Source organism: Monodon monoceros, unplaced genomic scaffold, assembly GCF_005190385.1.
Source record: "Monodon monoceros isolate NGI ecotype Baffin Bay Population unplaced genomic scaffold, NGI_Narwhal_1 Super_Scaffold_18, whole genome shotgun sequence".
In the NCBI taxonomy this organism is placed as follows: domain Eukaryota; kingdom Metazoa; phylum Chordata; class Mammalia; order Artiodactyla; family Monodontidae; genus Monodon; species Monodon monoceros.
Window position 1 is genome coordinate 155,238,481 of NW_021703774.1, and position 15,395 is coordinate 155,253,875.

Sequence of the window (15,395 nt, forward strand, 5' to 3'; positions counted from 1 at the left end):
TCCCACATGCCACAGTGCAACTAAGACCGTGCGCCACAACTACTGAGCCCGCGTGCCACAACTACTGAAGCCCGCGCGCCTAGAGCCTGTGCTCCGCAACAAGAGAAGCCACCCCAATGAGAAGCCCATGCACCGCAACAAAGAATAGCCCCCACTCGCTACAACTAGAGAAATCCCGCGCACGGCAACGAAGACCCAACGCAGCCAAAAATAAATAAATAAATAATTAAAAAACCAAAACAAGGCATAGCAAAGACTGCCTACTCCATAGAGACAGAAAGCATTTGTTGAGTAATTCAAGGTTAGTCAGGAAATAGCTAACTTCATAGAGCCACAGAAAAACTGAATAAGATAAAGACCAAAAAGAACCAGCTGGATGTGGCAATTAAAACATTGGTGACCTTGGCAAGAACAATTTCTGGCCCTCACTCATGCTGATTACACGGTACTAAGGAGTCTGTGGATGAGACAGTGAGTTTATTACTGTTCCAAGTAGCCTTAATTTCCACTGTATACAATTCACAAAGTTCCTTCAAGTCACCAAAGCAAAACAAGAAAAAAACCCCAGAAAACTGGGATTAGGGGTGGTAGGAATAAATTTAGTATCTGTGTAATCAAAAATTTTAAAAGAATCTCGTTGTAAGGAAGCCAATCTGACTCAACCTAAAAAAACAGCTTTGCTAATTGAAAAGGCCCATGTAGAGATACTGCCATCTCCTGGCAACAAGAGAACAGATTGAAAAGGTGACCCAGATCGGCAAACTCTGTAAAATTTTCTCCCCAAGGACAGTTATATGCAAGTTGGGAGAGATGACTAAATGATTTTCTACATAGTTATATCTTAACATTTTTGTAAAACTTATTCTAACTTCCTATATCTGTGACCAAGTTTCCCCACGCGCAGGGAAAGAAATCTTACATTTATACAGTGCTTTCACTAATATGTCTTTTTTTCTCTTCAAAATAACCCTGTGAGGCAGCAGGGAAGGCATCATTAGCCTCATTTTATTGACAAAGAAACCAAGGTCAGAGAATATTTGACTTGTTCAAGGTCACACAGTTATTGGTAGTCCCAGAACTTCAAGTATGCTTACTTCTGGTGTAGGGCTTTTCCCCCACACTAAGGAGAAACTCAGGAGAGGAAGAAAGCAACTGAAGAGAACCAACAGAAACCAGAATACTTCACTATACCATTACCTTGTTTTGGTTTGCAGAACAGGAATGACTTTGCCTAGTCTTTTTTCATGGACCTTCAGCTTCCCAGAATCCTTGTCAAGAACATCCTGCGTTTTTTCAGAGCAGAAAGAATGAAGAAGCAAAGATGGCCCTTAGTTATAACAAAACATCATTTATGGAAATATTCTTGAACTAACGGCTACATAGGCATACTCGTGAACCCTAGTGTGTACCAGGCACTAAGGGAGGTGCTTTAAATGAGATAATGACGGTAATCTCAAGAAAAAAAAAACCCTAAGCGGTATGGACTGTTACACCCATTTGACAGATAGGGAATCAGGCTCAAAGAGGTTAGGTAAATTGTCCAAGATTTTTCAGCTCTTCAGTGGCTGACTCAGAGCTGTTTTATCTAATATATACAGCGTGGCAACCAAAGATTGAGACTTAGGCTGAAACCCAAAGAAAGGAGAAATAATAAAATCATCATCATCTTAGTCTATTCAGTAAATGGTTAATTTAGTACTATGTACCAGTTACTGTCAATAAATTATTTAATTAATCTTTACTATACTGTAAAGTATCATTTGCTCCAATTTATAGATAAGAAATTGTGAGGAAACAGAGAAGCTAAATAATTTGCCCAGGGTCACAGTGCTAGTCAGGATTCAAACCCCAATTTATTTGAATACAAAGCTCTGCTATACAGCTTCTGAATGAAAATAATTTCATTCCGCTCTTCACCTTGAAAAATATACTTACTTTGTTTGATGAACTGGAAACAACCGGAAACCTCATTTCAAAACTTGATTTATGTGATCCATTTCTCCAGGCTGACCCCGTATTAGGAGTCTCTGAATGGTCCAAGATCTGAGAGAATACAGGTGTAGGTTTCTTACTGTCAGACATATTTTTATCAGAGACAGTTTGTTGAAAGTTACTGTTTGAAGAAGGGAGTGGGGGCCCATCATAGGCAGAGTTACTGAGGCTGATCCCTTCAGATTCTGTGCAAATTGTGCTCTCATTTAGGCTAAGACCATCTTCTCTCATCTCTTCTCCAAGGGAGGAGGGTTTTTCAGTAACTTTGGATGTATCAGTCTTGTCCTTATCAAGTACAACATTACAAACTGTTGGATCAAATGGTGCAACTGTAACTTTTATAAGATTCTTTTCTAGTGCAAAGCGTCTGTTCAATGGTTTAGTAGGAGTTGGTCCATGACCAACTGATGTATTTAGTTGAGGTAGTTTGAAGAGGCTAGTGGTCTCAGCTTCTGGTCCCAAGCTGTACAATGAATTTTTCTCTTGGGGAGTATCAAGTGGAATTTGACTCCCTTTCCCTCCCTTCTCAACATTCCTGCTGTCGTCGTTAGGCAAGCCTCCTCCCCAAGAAAAGTGCTCATTTGATAGGTCATCATCCTTCAAGAGTTCCTGAATCTCTTCCTCTGTGAAACTGAAATGGCCATCATCTTCCCCATCAGACAGCTCCAGCAAGGAGTCATCCAATCCGTCCTCATCCAAGGAATCCCAAGAAAATGGGGCATTGTCTTTAGGCAAAAGAGAGGTACCAGAAGACTGTTCAGAGGGCACTAGTGAGCACGGCATATCTGGAGAAATAAAAGGCAGTTTCGCTGAGGAACAGGAAATACCCTTATATCAATTCCAATCTGCTCTAGAGAGTGGTGGTGTCTTAGTATTTCAAATTCTTTGCACTATGACTTGTAACATGAGAAAGTTTTAAGATATTTAAGCTTACCAGAATCATGGAAATATATATCAGAACAAAGAGATACTTTTTTTCCTATCAAAGTGGCAAAAATTAAGATGACACAGTAATCTAGTTTGGTGAGAATGCGAGAAACAAGGATCCTCACACACTATCAGTGACAGTATAAGTCAGTACAATATTTTGTGGAGAGAAATTTGGCAACAGCATTTGACCCAGCAATTTCACTTCTGGAAATTTATCTTGCAGAAGTACCTGTACAAAGGCACATAGATACATTTACAAAGATGTTCAAAGTAGCATTATTCAAAACATCCAAATATTGGAAACAACCTAAATGTCCATCACCAGAACTGTTCAGTAAAATCATGGTACACTCATGTTATAGAATACTTTACAATTATTTAAAAACACAATGAAGTGGATCTGTATATACTTTACAATTATTTAAAAACACAATGAAGTGGATCTGTATATACTATCATGGAATAATATCTATAACATACAAACAAAATAAATATGTATGTAAAATGTTTGGATTTTCACAGTTTACACTTTTTAGAAAGCAAACATGTATTACTTCTGAAAATGAAAAACAAAAAACAAAAAAAACTTTAAGCATACAATAAGATAAAGAATTGTCTTTCATACTGTGTGGAGCTGCTGGTGTGATCTCTGCCTTTGCCACGAGACCAAATGGAAAAAGGGTTCAGCTCCTGCTAGCTGTTCTTTTCAGGAGAGTTGTCAAAATGATTGACTCCCACCTTCCTGCAGGCACAAAGAAAATTAGAGGATCTTCTCATCACTTTCAACTCTGCTAATTACAAAGTCAACTGCATTATGCTTTAAGGTGCTCCATCTATTAATTTTGATCTTGATTTTTTTTAAATACCACAAAGTTGGATTTCGAGTCAAGAACATCAAAGAAAAATCTTTAGAGGAAAAATTATGCAACTAAGGAACTAATTTTCCTCCTCCCAACAATTTATACTTTCTTAAGAATATCATTTGCTCTAGTAAGATGAGTACTGTCTTGAGTCCAAAGACCTGGGTTGTTGTCCTGGTTCTGTCAATAACCAGCTGTGATAATTTGGGCAAGCCACTTAACCAGGGACTTGTTTCCTCATTTACAAAATAGGGAAGGGATGGAGAACAGGGATTAGGTGATGTCTAAGATTCCCCCAAGATCTAAAAGTTATTATTATGACCATACATATAAAAGCTATAATCATGACCATACATAATACATACAATATATGTGTTATGACCATACATATATACATATATAATTATGATCATACATTTTCAATACATATATAAACACAAAGAACAGGTCTGGAAAAATACAACGCAAAATTGATGACTGTCATAACCTGCGGGGGAATCCTGAGAGGACAAGGGGAGATTTTAGTATTTTACTTTTTTACTTGAATATTTATATATTACTTGTATAATTAAAACCTAGTTCTTAAATAGCTAATGACGGACCTAATCTCTAATTATTTTCTAGATGGCAAAGGTGACAGAAAGCTGATATTTACATATCACATGTCAACAGCTAAGAAGCTATAAGAAACAATCACCAAACTCAATAATTTGGAAAATTCTTGTAGCCTTTTAACTGTGAATTCTCCCCCAACCCACTTCCCTCCCTGAATTTTAGTTTTGGTTCATGCACTCTTTCAGGAAACATTTTCTGAGCTACTATCCTCACACAGCACTGAGCTAGATAATTTGTCTCTATAAGATTTCTAAGAAATAAAGATATGATTTCCACCCTCAAGGAATGTATAATCTTCCTACAGAGACAAAACTGAAAGTTACGTACCAATATGAGAAAATACAAAATGCTATGGACAATAAAGTACTATAGAAAGAGGGAATTCCCTGGTGGTCCAGTGGTTAGGACTCCATACTCTCACTGCCTAAGGCCCAGGTTCAATCCCTGGTCGGGAAACTAAGATACAACAAGCCGCAGGGCGGGGTGCAGCACGGCGGGGCGGGGCGGGGAGAAGTACTAGAGAAAGTTAGAAGGAAATGGGAAGGATTACAGAATTTTAGAATTAGGAGGGACTTATGTAATGTATAGCATGGTGACTATAGTTAACAATAGTGTATTTTTTATTTTAAAGTTGCTAAGAGAGATCTTAAAAGTTCTCATCATTAGAAAAAAAATTCCTAACTGTGTGAGGTAATGTATGTTAACTAAACTTATTGTGGCAACCATCTTGCATTACGTACATATATCAAATCACGTTGTATAACTTAAACTAATACAATGTTATATGGCAATTATATCTCAAAAAAACTGGGGGGAAACAAGTTAAAGAAAAAGGCTTGTCCATCTTAGAGATGAGATGGGACAAAAAGGGAAGAAATATTAAGCACCTGTTAAAAACTACAAACTGTGAGACACATTTTACAACTCTAACCCCTCAATATAACTCTATAACACAGATCTTATCAAAGAAACTAAGCTGTTATATTTAAACTTAAGAGTTGCCATGGCTTTTTATCTTATTTTACCAATATTTCAGCGATTGGGAGACAGTTCTAGGCACTGAAGCAGGTGTCTCTATGAAAAGTAATTTCTCTGGCCAGTGACTGGGTTATATTATAGAGTCAAGTTATTTCTTTAGGCAGCAGTAAGAAAAAAGTTTACTTCTGGAAAAATTTTTCTTTTACTTAACGAAGTTTGTGGGTGTCAAGCACAAGTATCACAGGCACAGGGGTTAAGGAGCCACATTTCCGAAACTGAAGCTCTTTCTGCGCCACCACCCCCACTCTCCAACTCTTTCCAAAAGGTCTAGTCCTGGGAGTTCCCAGGCAGTCCAGTGGTTATGATTCCGCACTTCCACTGCAGGGGGCACGGGATCCCAAATGCAGCATGGTGCCGCCAAAAAGAAAAACAAAACAAACAAACAAAAGGTCTAGTCCAAGCACTTGCTTAATCAAATGAAGAGTTCAATACATTTTCACTTTTGGGAAACTAAAGTTCAGAGGCATTTAGTATACCAAGTATACAGAGTTAATATGCTAGAACAAGGATCCAAACCCAAGTCTAATTCCAAAGACAATGTTTTTTCTTGTTTTTTTCTACCACCCTTGTGATAGACTTGCCCTGGATCAGTAAGCAAATGGCAGAGCCTTCTACATTCAGTACACTCTCTAATATACTACGAAGGATGCAGACATCAAAAAGGGCTTTTGGTCCCTTGGCAAAAATAATTTAAGCCACCTTATTTTGCACAGGCTTCCCTTGATTTCCCAAGTGGAATGAAATAACATGAGAAATAACTGTGAATGTGGCCAAACCTCACTGGAAGAAAAACATCACTACTTGCAAACTTTACTGTGCACACAAAGGACCACTATTCTTCATAACCACTGAAAGCATCAATTCCTATGCCACATGACATCCACAGGCACAGAGCTGGCTCTTCTGAGCTTCTCTCATAGAATGTTCCAATAGGTCTAGGAGCAAAAGCATGCAGAATACCATATACATATAACATTTAACTGGCACAAATCATTCTCTTCACAATTTTATTTCCTCATTTTTTTTTTATTTCCTCATTTTAAAAAATACTTTTTATTATAATTTAAAACATATACAAAAACAGCGTAATAGTATGAATTCCCACATACGCATCACACAGCTCCAACTATCGACCCATAGCTAACCTTGCCCCATCCACTTCCCCCTTTACCAGATTATTTTGAAGCAAGTCCCAGGAATCACATCATTTCATCTGTAAATAACAAGAATTCCTCATATAAAATATCCAGTTCATATTTCCAGCTATTTTATAAATGTCATATTTTTTAAGATAAAAAAAAAAACAGTATCCAAATAAAGGCCATATATTGCAATCGGCTGATAGGTCTTGTGAGTTTTTTAATCTACAGATTCCCATCTTTTTTTTCCTTACAATTTATTTGTTAAAGAAACAATAACATAAATTGTGTATGGATACATATATATACATCATTAAATAGGAATAAGGAACACCAAGTTCAGGATAGTGACTACCTCTGGTGGTGGGGAGGGAAGAGGAATGGCAAGGGGGTGTGAGTAGGTTCAATTCTATCTGTAATGTTTTATTTCTTTAAAAAACATTAATAAGAAAAGACCTAAAACAATAAAGCTAGGTGGTGGGTATAACAGTATTCGTTATTGTTACATGGTATAACTATAATTTTTATATGCTTGAAATATTTAATAATAAAAACATTTTAAAATTAAGAAGTCAGTGGGGAAAGATACAATGATTACATTCTGAAGTTTCAAATGTCCTCCCTTGTAAAATAGGGACCATCACAGTACCTACCTCATAAGGCTGTTGCAAGAATTAATGAGATCATGAACATCAAAGTACTTAGCATACTACAGGCACAACGTAAAAGCTAAATTAGTAGTGGCTGGTTATTATTTTACCCCACCATCATCATCTCCCTGACCCCTGAAGAGTCAGTCAGTCTTAAGATAAGCACAGTAATGGTAGGAAAAGATTGTTAAACCGACAGGAAACTTCCCCTGGTCCCTGCTTGTTAAGAAATTACTCAGTATGCTCTAATCCCTTCTAATTTAACCCAGCATCTTGTCAACCACACTGTCACAATAAATTGGTTAAAGATGAGGCCGTATGGACATTTGAAATATCAGGCAAATTCTGCAAATTAACGGTCACTGAAGTGAGACACTGGACTAAAATTCGGAGACCTCTGTATTTCACTTGAAGTCTCTGAACCTCAATACAGATGAGAACACCATTCTGAAAAATGGGGGATAATTAGTCACTGTTAACTTCGAACACAGATTATCATGAGGATCAAATGAGGGGATGTTTATGAAAGCATTCTAAACCTAAAAGCCTTATACTAATGAAAGCTGATATTTAATAAATCTGCAAGGGAGGAAAAAAAATATCGGATAAAACTGAAGTTCTAAAGTGAAGTTCCACAAGACAGCCTTAGTACTTCCCTGTCTGCCATTCCACCATCACCTGCCTTTCTTGGCACTTGCTTTGTAGTGATCTGAAATATGAGGATCTCCTTATTTTTAAAGGAAAAATATTTTCACCATCTCTCAAGTCTATCTCTTAATTCTCTGCTCCCCATCCCTTCTGTGACCCTATTCTGTCCTTCCATGTCTCTCTCACCTGTCCACCCCCCTCTTCACACTTCAGTTTACCACCCTCTCCCGCTGTTCTCTAACCTCCTGGTTGCAACTTCAGAAACTGGCTCCCTTTCTATTTTTATCGTACCTAAGAAAACCTACTGCCTTAAAGCACAAAGCCTTATTTTATTAAGGCCACGAAAACTGCAACACCAGACACAACCCCACATCCCTCTTTCAAGGCTCTAAAGCCAAGACCATTACCAAGCTGGATCTGACAGGTATGGCCAAGGGAAAGGATTATTTCCAAGAGACCGGACTTCCCCAATGACCTTTGATTTCCAACCTTTCCTACATGCAATACATGTGAGACATACAGCACTAAAGGCACTCAGTAGGCTTTATCACTCCGTAAAACGGCCATAAAGTTTAATCAAAATCAAACTGAACTGAAATTATCTGTGAGAATTCTGCAACGCGCTTTGCCGTAAACAACTGCAGGACAGAAAAACGACCCAGGGCTGGAAATCTCTGCTTGAGGTAACGTTTCGCTTAGATAAGGGTGCCAGGACATCATCCCACATGGGCATAGAGACAAAATACTTCCCAGCTGCAGCAACAGGTTTCTTTTTAAAAAGAAAATGTCTTTTAAATGATTTAGATAGGTTTGCTAAAGCTTGAAGCCTTTAACAAATCCACAGGAAACTGGAGGTCAGGTTGGGGCAGCAGGAACACAACTCAATCACTTCCTCTCCGGGGCCCACCCTGCAGTGCCAACTGCCCGCCCTCCAGCCCAGGAAGGAACCAGTACCGCCTCCAGTCCTAGAGCGCTAGGAGGAAGGGGAATCGCAGTTCACCCTTCGTAGGATACGGCTTGTCCGCCCCCAGCTCTCCCTCAGAAGCGCTGCGACACGGCATCGCCCTCGGGGCTGGGACTTCGCACTTCCCGCCTCCGGCTCCCCTCCTCCCAAAAGACCAAGAGTTCCCGCCTCCCGCGAAAGGCGGGAGAAGCGCGGGGCTTGCTGCCCACCCCTCCCCCAGCAAGAGCAAAAGCGGCCCGCCAGCAGGCCAGCGCAGTGCACCCTCACCCTGCGGATGGCTGCCCACCCCACACCTCAGCTGGACCCGGGCCTCCGCTCCCCCCTGGGGCGGCTCAGCCTCTCCACCCCCCAGCCCCCCGCTCGCAAGGCGCGGCCGAAAAGACCGCGATCTTCTGCCTACCGACACCCTCCCGGCCCCGTGGGGTAGAGGGCAGAAGCACTCCCTCCATCTCCACCTCCAGCCCCCCCGCCCCCACTGGGTAGGGAGAACGGACCTCACTCCCCCTCTCGGGTAACCAGACGGCCTCCCTTTGCCTCGGCAGAGTGAGGGGCATCTATCGCCCGCCGACGTGGAGGTGGGGGGCAGAGACACTCCCCCCCCCCCACCGCCATCACCTCAGAAACGACAACAAGCCCTTCTCCCGCCAGGGTGAGGGCCTCTCAACCCCTCAACGGGGCGGACGGCTTGCGCGGCCCTCTGGAGAAGCAACAGGCGACCCCATCCCCCTCCCAGCCGAGGAACGCCGACCCCCTCGTCCCTCAGCTGTTCACCTCCACAAGCCGGGCCCAAGCCTAGGTGAACGACTGCACCTCACTCCGCCCCCTGCGCCATTTTATCGACCCCTCCCCGACCTCCCCCACCGCGAGGCTGCCAGGCCAGCGCCAGGGGGAGGGCAAACAGGCAGTGATTGGCAGGAAACCGCCCCGCCTCTCAGAAGGTTGTGCCCCGCGCAGGCGCCGCAGCTCCGCCCTCCGCACCGCTTACCCCACCTACTGGCTCCACCCCTTTTCGTCTCATCGACCGGCTCGACTTTTCGCTGCTCCTGACTCTTTCCTGGCTGCTGGTAGGAGGACAAGGGTCCAGGCCGAGCAAGCCGAGCGACGAGTTCAGCTGATGCAACCTAACTGGACCTGCGTGACAGTTCCCGGCACGCGGCGGCGGCGGCGGCGGCGGCGGCGGCGGCGACCGAGAAAGGGGCGCGAGTGCTGGGCTCAGGGCAGGAGACGGAGGGGACAGAGCCATGGGGGACGCTCTGAGCCCTGAAGAGAAGCTGCACCTTATCACCCGGAACCTGCAGGTTGGGCCTTGGGGTTGGAAGTGCGACGTTGGGGACTGGGGGCCGGAGGTCCAGTGATCCTGAGCCCCGCTACGGCGTCATAAGTGTGTGAGGCCGGGGACTCCGCGCCGAGGCCGCTCTGAGAGAGATTGCAGTCCTCACTGCCCGTCGGTCAGTCCCACAGAAATCACAGTAGGCTCACCTCCAGTGTGCAGTTACTTGTGTTGAGCCAGGCTTCGAATCCAGGGCTCCCACCCCACCCACCCTATTATGTGCCAGGCGCGGTGCTAGGCGCTGGGGGATACGACGGGAGGACCCTGCCCTCCCAGAGCATGTCTGGAGGAAATCAGACGTTTAAAATGACCCATAATCCAAACATTTAATTACAGTCGAAACAAGTACTGGAAGGTACTTTACGCGGAGATCTTTCTTGAAAGGAAGTTACGGGGGAGGACCGGGGGCAGTGTCAGGGAAAGCTGAAGAAGTGACCTCTAAACTGCGCCCTGAAGGATGCGGATCACTTCTTCACTCCACATGTGTTCCTGCTCGTTCCAGACACTGCAGGAGTAGAAGTTAACCAGAATACTGGGGGCTAAAAACGTGTCAGGTAGAAGGAACCCAGGGCAAGATCCAGAGGGAAGAAAGAACCCTGTGGTTCAGAGAGAAGGCTAACTTGGCTGGAGTAGAGGAAGCAAAATGCAGATCAAGCACTAGGAAGTATTTATATTGCTCATTCCCTTGACTCAGGCCTCTACTGTCACGCTGCCTGGAAGGCCTTTCTTGGCCACGTTATTTAAGTAACAAACCACTGCCACCAGAACTGCCACATCCCTTGCTCTGCCTTTTTTTGTTGTTGTTTCCCCATAGAACTTACCACCATCTGACATCCTATACATTTTACGTGTTTGTTTAGGAGGCATAGGCAGGGACCAGGTCATGAGGACCTTGTAACTATGTTTAACATTGGGGTTTTAGAAAGGGCAGTGGTTACATTAGTTGGGCCACAGCTTGCTTTTCTCTTTTTATGAGATACAAGTAACATATCATAAAATCCATCCTTTTAAAGTGTGCAATTCAGTGGGTTCGTTTTTTTCGTTTTTTTTTTTTTTGCGGTACACGGGCCTCTCACCGTTGTGGCCTCTCCTGCTGCAGAGCACAGGCTCCGGACGTGCAGGCCCAGCGGCCACGGCCCACGGGCCCAGGCGCTCCGCGGCATGTGGGATCCTCCCGGACTGGGGCACGAACCCATGTACACTGCATTGGCAGGCGGACTCAAAACCACTGTGCCACCAAGGAAACCCAATTCAGTGGGTTTTGATATAGCAACAAGGTTGTTCAATTATCACCATTATTGCAGAACATTTTCATCATCAAAAATAACCTGTACCCATTAGCAATCACTGCCCATTCCTCCCACCTCCCCAGCCCTAGGGAAACATGAATCTGCTTTCTGTCTCTAATTTGCCTGTTCTAAACATTTCATATAAATGGAATCATAATATGTGGCCTTTTGTGTCTGGCTTATTTCACTTAGCATAATGTTTTCAAGTTTCATCCATGTTGTTGCACTTATCAGAACTCTATTCCTTATGACGGCTGAATAATATTCCATTATATGAATATACTACATTTTGTTTCTGCATTTGTCAGTTGATGGACATTTGGGTTATTTTCACTCATAATTTGATCTTAACCAGAGATTCTTGCATGCTTCCCCTTAGGCAGATCCTTTGTTTCCTAACCTCTCTCCATAAAATAAAGAGAGGTTGGGAAGAAATGACACACAAAGCTAGTGGCATTGACTTACTCAGGTTTTAAAGGGTAAGTGATATGACCTTTCCTTGAGTAGTGAAAACTCTCCAAGTATCCAAATAGTCAGCGGCTCAGAGGATCAGCCTCCAGCTGGCTTGGAACACAAGATTTTAACAAATCCTACTAATAGGTGATTCAAACCAGCAAAACAATTTTTGTCTTTCATGGCTTCCAACAGCCCCCCACAAACCGTCACCTGAAGAAACACTAAAATCTCTTATCAGCAGCATACTAGCCTATTAGGATTTTTCCAGTATTGTCTTAGGGCAAAATGAAATTATTATTAAAGTATTTAAATAGGTGAATGAGTTAATCAAATTTTGGTTTTTAAAGACCTCTCTGGCTTCCTTTTGGGACATGGATTGGAGAGAACAAGAGTAGATATGGGAGACCTGTTAAGAGGCTATTACGGTTATCTTGGTGTGATCTCTAATGATGGCCAAGACTAGGTTGGTGGTGTAGAGGCGGAAAGAAGTAGGAGGACTTAAGAGCTGTTTCAGAGTAACTTACGCAACTCAGTGAATGATAGTACCATTTATTGCACTGGGGTGAAACTAAGTGAAAAATATGGTTGGGGAGTGAGGTAAGAAGGTGAAAGCATGAGTTTAATTTTGCACGTGTTGTGTTTGAATGAACTGGGTTGATAACAAGTACATGTATATAGGTGTGAGCAGGAGATTTGGTAGTTACTAGTTCATAAGTAGTAATTGAAGCAACTGTAGAGGATCAGTTAGGGAGAATGTAGAGTAAGAAGAGAAGAGGTAGGGCCCCAAGGATTGCTATTATTTAAATGATTAGGAAGAAGAACAGCTGCAAAGAAATCTGAGCCCCAGCAGCCAGAAAAGTAGGAGGAAAACTAAGACAGTAAAATAGAGAAAACCAAAAGAGGAGATTGTTTCGGAGGGAGTGAGGACTAAAAAGTATTCACTGAATTTAGCAACACGGAGGCCATCTGTGATCTTAGCAAGAGCATTTTCGGTGGTGTGATGCTGTGTAGAATTCAGACTAGAAGGGGAGATAAGGAATGGAGAGCAGAATAAGAGACACCTTTCAAGAAATTGGCTGTGAAAGGAAGGAGCATGAGCTAAAAGTAGATGGAGGGGAAGGTATGGTTAGAGACATGCTCCATTCCCCTAACATCAGTGTCTGCACTGGAGTGGTACTGGCAAGAGCACCGGCTTCATTTGGCTGTCACTCAGCAGTGAGAGCCTGGCTAGACCTCCCTGCTGGCTCTGAGCCTGGACCCTCAGTGAAACATACCTTTGTTTTCCTTGTCACAGGGTAAAGGATGAGCAAGGTGGGGCACTGGCATTAAACCAGCTCTTCTGCTTCCACAACAGGAGGTTCTCGGGGAAGAGAAGGTGAAGGAGATATTGAAGGAGCGGGAACTTAAAGTTTACTGGGGGACAGCAACCACAGGCAAGCCACATGTGGCTTACTTTGTGCCTATGTCTAAGATCGCGGACTTCCTGAAAGCAGGATGTGAGGTAAGAACTAATGTTATAAAGCAAGCAGTTGCCCTTGGGCAATGGCCAAAAGAGAGACTTAACAAGACTTACCTCACTTGTTTGGAGGTACTTGGACAAATTCACGTTTTGATGGCCCCTTATCTCTTATGCCCAGGTAACAATTCTGTTTGCGGATCTTCACGCGTACCTGGATAACATGAAGGCCCCATGGGAACTTCTAGAACTCCGAACCAGCTATTATGAGAATGTGATCAAGGCAATGCTGGAGAGCATTGGGGTACCCTTGGAGAAGCTCAGGTTCATCAAAGGCACTGATTACCAGCTCAGCAAGTAAGTGCTCAATCATCCACCCTCCTTGTGGCTCTGGTGCTCCTAGCTAGTTACAGGCCTGGGGAGTCAAGGATTAGAAGTTGTTGGGCTCTACCTGTTAAGAACCATTAAAAATTGTATACACTTTGTCCTTTTAATTCATCCATCAAAAATCTGCTGACTAGTAAATGCCTCGGTACCATACTGTTTGCTGGAAATATAAGTGTAACCACAACAAAGTCCTTGGCCTTGCAGACCTCACAGCATATGGGAGAGTGGTGAAAAACTCAGTCTTACTTTCTCCTTCCAGCCTCAGCAAATAATGATAAAAGAAATGTGAAAGAAAAATTTATATTTGTAACATTAACATACATATAATTTTATGTCCTAATTTTTTAATCTACAGTTTCTTAAGTAACTGTCGCCCACTCCCCCATCCCCTGCCCGCTGCCTCATAGTTTCCACATTCTTTAATTTTTTTAACCTCTCAAATAAGCCATGTATCACTCTAATGGTCACTTTTGCATTTAAACCCTTAGAACAACTTTTTAAGGTAAGCATTGTTCTATCCTATTTCACAGATAAGGAAATAGATTCAGATTTAACTTTCCCAAGTTCATGCAGCCAATAAGTAAAAGGACCATGATGTGAACCCAGATCTTGCTTACAAGTTGATTTCTTTTTTTACTTCATCTAACTTAACTTTCTTTACATTCCCCACTGTTGGACATTTAGAATTTAAATAAAGCATATACCTCAGAGATATTGCAGGTTTGGTTCTAAACCACCTCAATAAAGTACATATCACAATAAAGGGGGTCATATGAATATTTTGATTTCCCAGTGCATATAAAAGTTATGTTTACACTACACTGTAGTCTGTTAAGTGTGCAGTAGCATTATGTCTAAAAAAAAATGTGTGTGCCTTAATTTAAAAATACTTTGTCATGGGCTTCCCTTTTGGCATAGTGGTTCGGAATCCACCTGCCAATGCAGGGGACATGGATTTGAGCCCTGGTCCGGGAAGATCCCACCTGCCGTGGAGCAACTAAGCCCATGCGCCACAATTACTGAGCCTGTTTTCTAGAGCCCATGAGCCACAACTACTGAACCCGCGCACGAAGAGCCTGTGCTCCGCAAAAAGAGAAGCCCATGCACCACAATGAAGAGTGGCCCCCGCTTGCCGCAATTAGAGAAAAGCCCGCATGCAACAACAAAGACCTAATGCAGCCAAAAATAAAATAAAATTTAAAAATAGATTAATTAAAAAATAAAAACACTTTGTTGTTAAAAAAATGCTGACCATCATCTGAGCCTTCAGCAAGTCGTAATCTTTTTGCTGGTGGAGGGTCTTGCCTTGGTGTTGATGACTGCTGACTGATCAGGGTGATGGTTATTGAAGGTTGGGGTGGCCGTGGCAGTTTCTTAAAATAAGACAACAGTGGAGTTTGTCACATCGATTGACTCTTTCACAAACAATTTCTCTATAACTTGCAATACATTTTCACAGCATTCTACCCTCAGTAGAACTTCTTTGAAAATTGGAGTCAGTCCTCTCAAACCCTGCCACTGCTTTATCAACTAAGTTTATGTAATCTTCTAAGTCTTTTGTTGTCATTTCAACAGTCTTCATAGTATCTTTTTAAATTTTTATTTATTTTTTTATATAGCAGGTTCTTATTAGTTATCCAT

The 15,395-nt window shown here is 42.5% G+C and overlaps 2 protein-coding genes across 7 annotated transcripts in view; one reads left to right on the forward strand and one right to left on the reverse strand.

Moving 5' to 3' along the window:
* The window catches only part of S100PBP (S100P binding protein), a 31,763-nt gene extending 22,047 nt beyond the window's left edge, over positions 1–9,716 (reverse strand). For 3 of the 4 annotated variants that reach the window (XR_003794294.1, XM_029227315.1, XM_029227313.1), the window contains exons 1-4: positions 9,608–9,716; positions 3,548–3,664; positions 1,936–2,777; positions 1,198–1,283 (exon numbers count right to left, since the gene is read on the reverse strand). Coding sequence is in view for 3 of the 4 variants with exons in the window: in XM_029227315.1 (XP_029083148.1) it covers positions 1,198–1,283; positions 1,936–2,775 (926 nt within the window). In the remaining variant the exon portion in view is untranslated. Of the gene's footprint in view, positions 1–1,197; positions 1,284–1,935; positions 2,778–3,547; positions 3,665–9,330; positions 9,347–9,607 lie in introns of those variants that run through there. The other variant, XM_029227314.1, reaches the window with a different exon arrangement.
* Positions 9,300–15,395, forward strand: part of YARS (tyrosyl-tRNA synthetase) — a 28,214-nt gene continuing 22,118 nt past the window's right edge. The window contains exons 1-3 of one of the 3 annotated variants that reach the window (XM_029227306.1): positions 9,300–10,134; positions 13,266–13,412; positions 13,549–13,724. In XM_029227306.1, the coding sequence (XP_029083139.1) occupies positions 10,078–10,134; positions 13,266–13,412; positions 13,549–13,724 (380 nt within the window). In that variant the 5' untranslated portion in view covers positions 9,300–10,077. Of the gene's footprint in view, positions 10,135–13,205; positions 13,413–13,548; positions 13,725–15,395 lie in introns of those variants that run through there. The other 2 variants (XM_029227307.1, XM_029227308.1) reach the window with 2 other exon arrangements.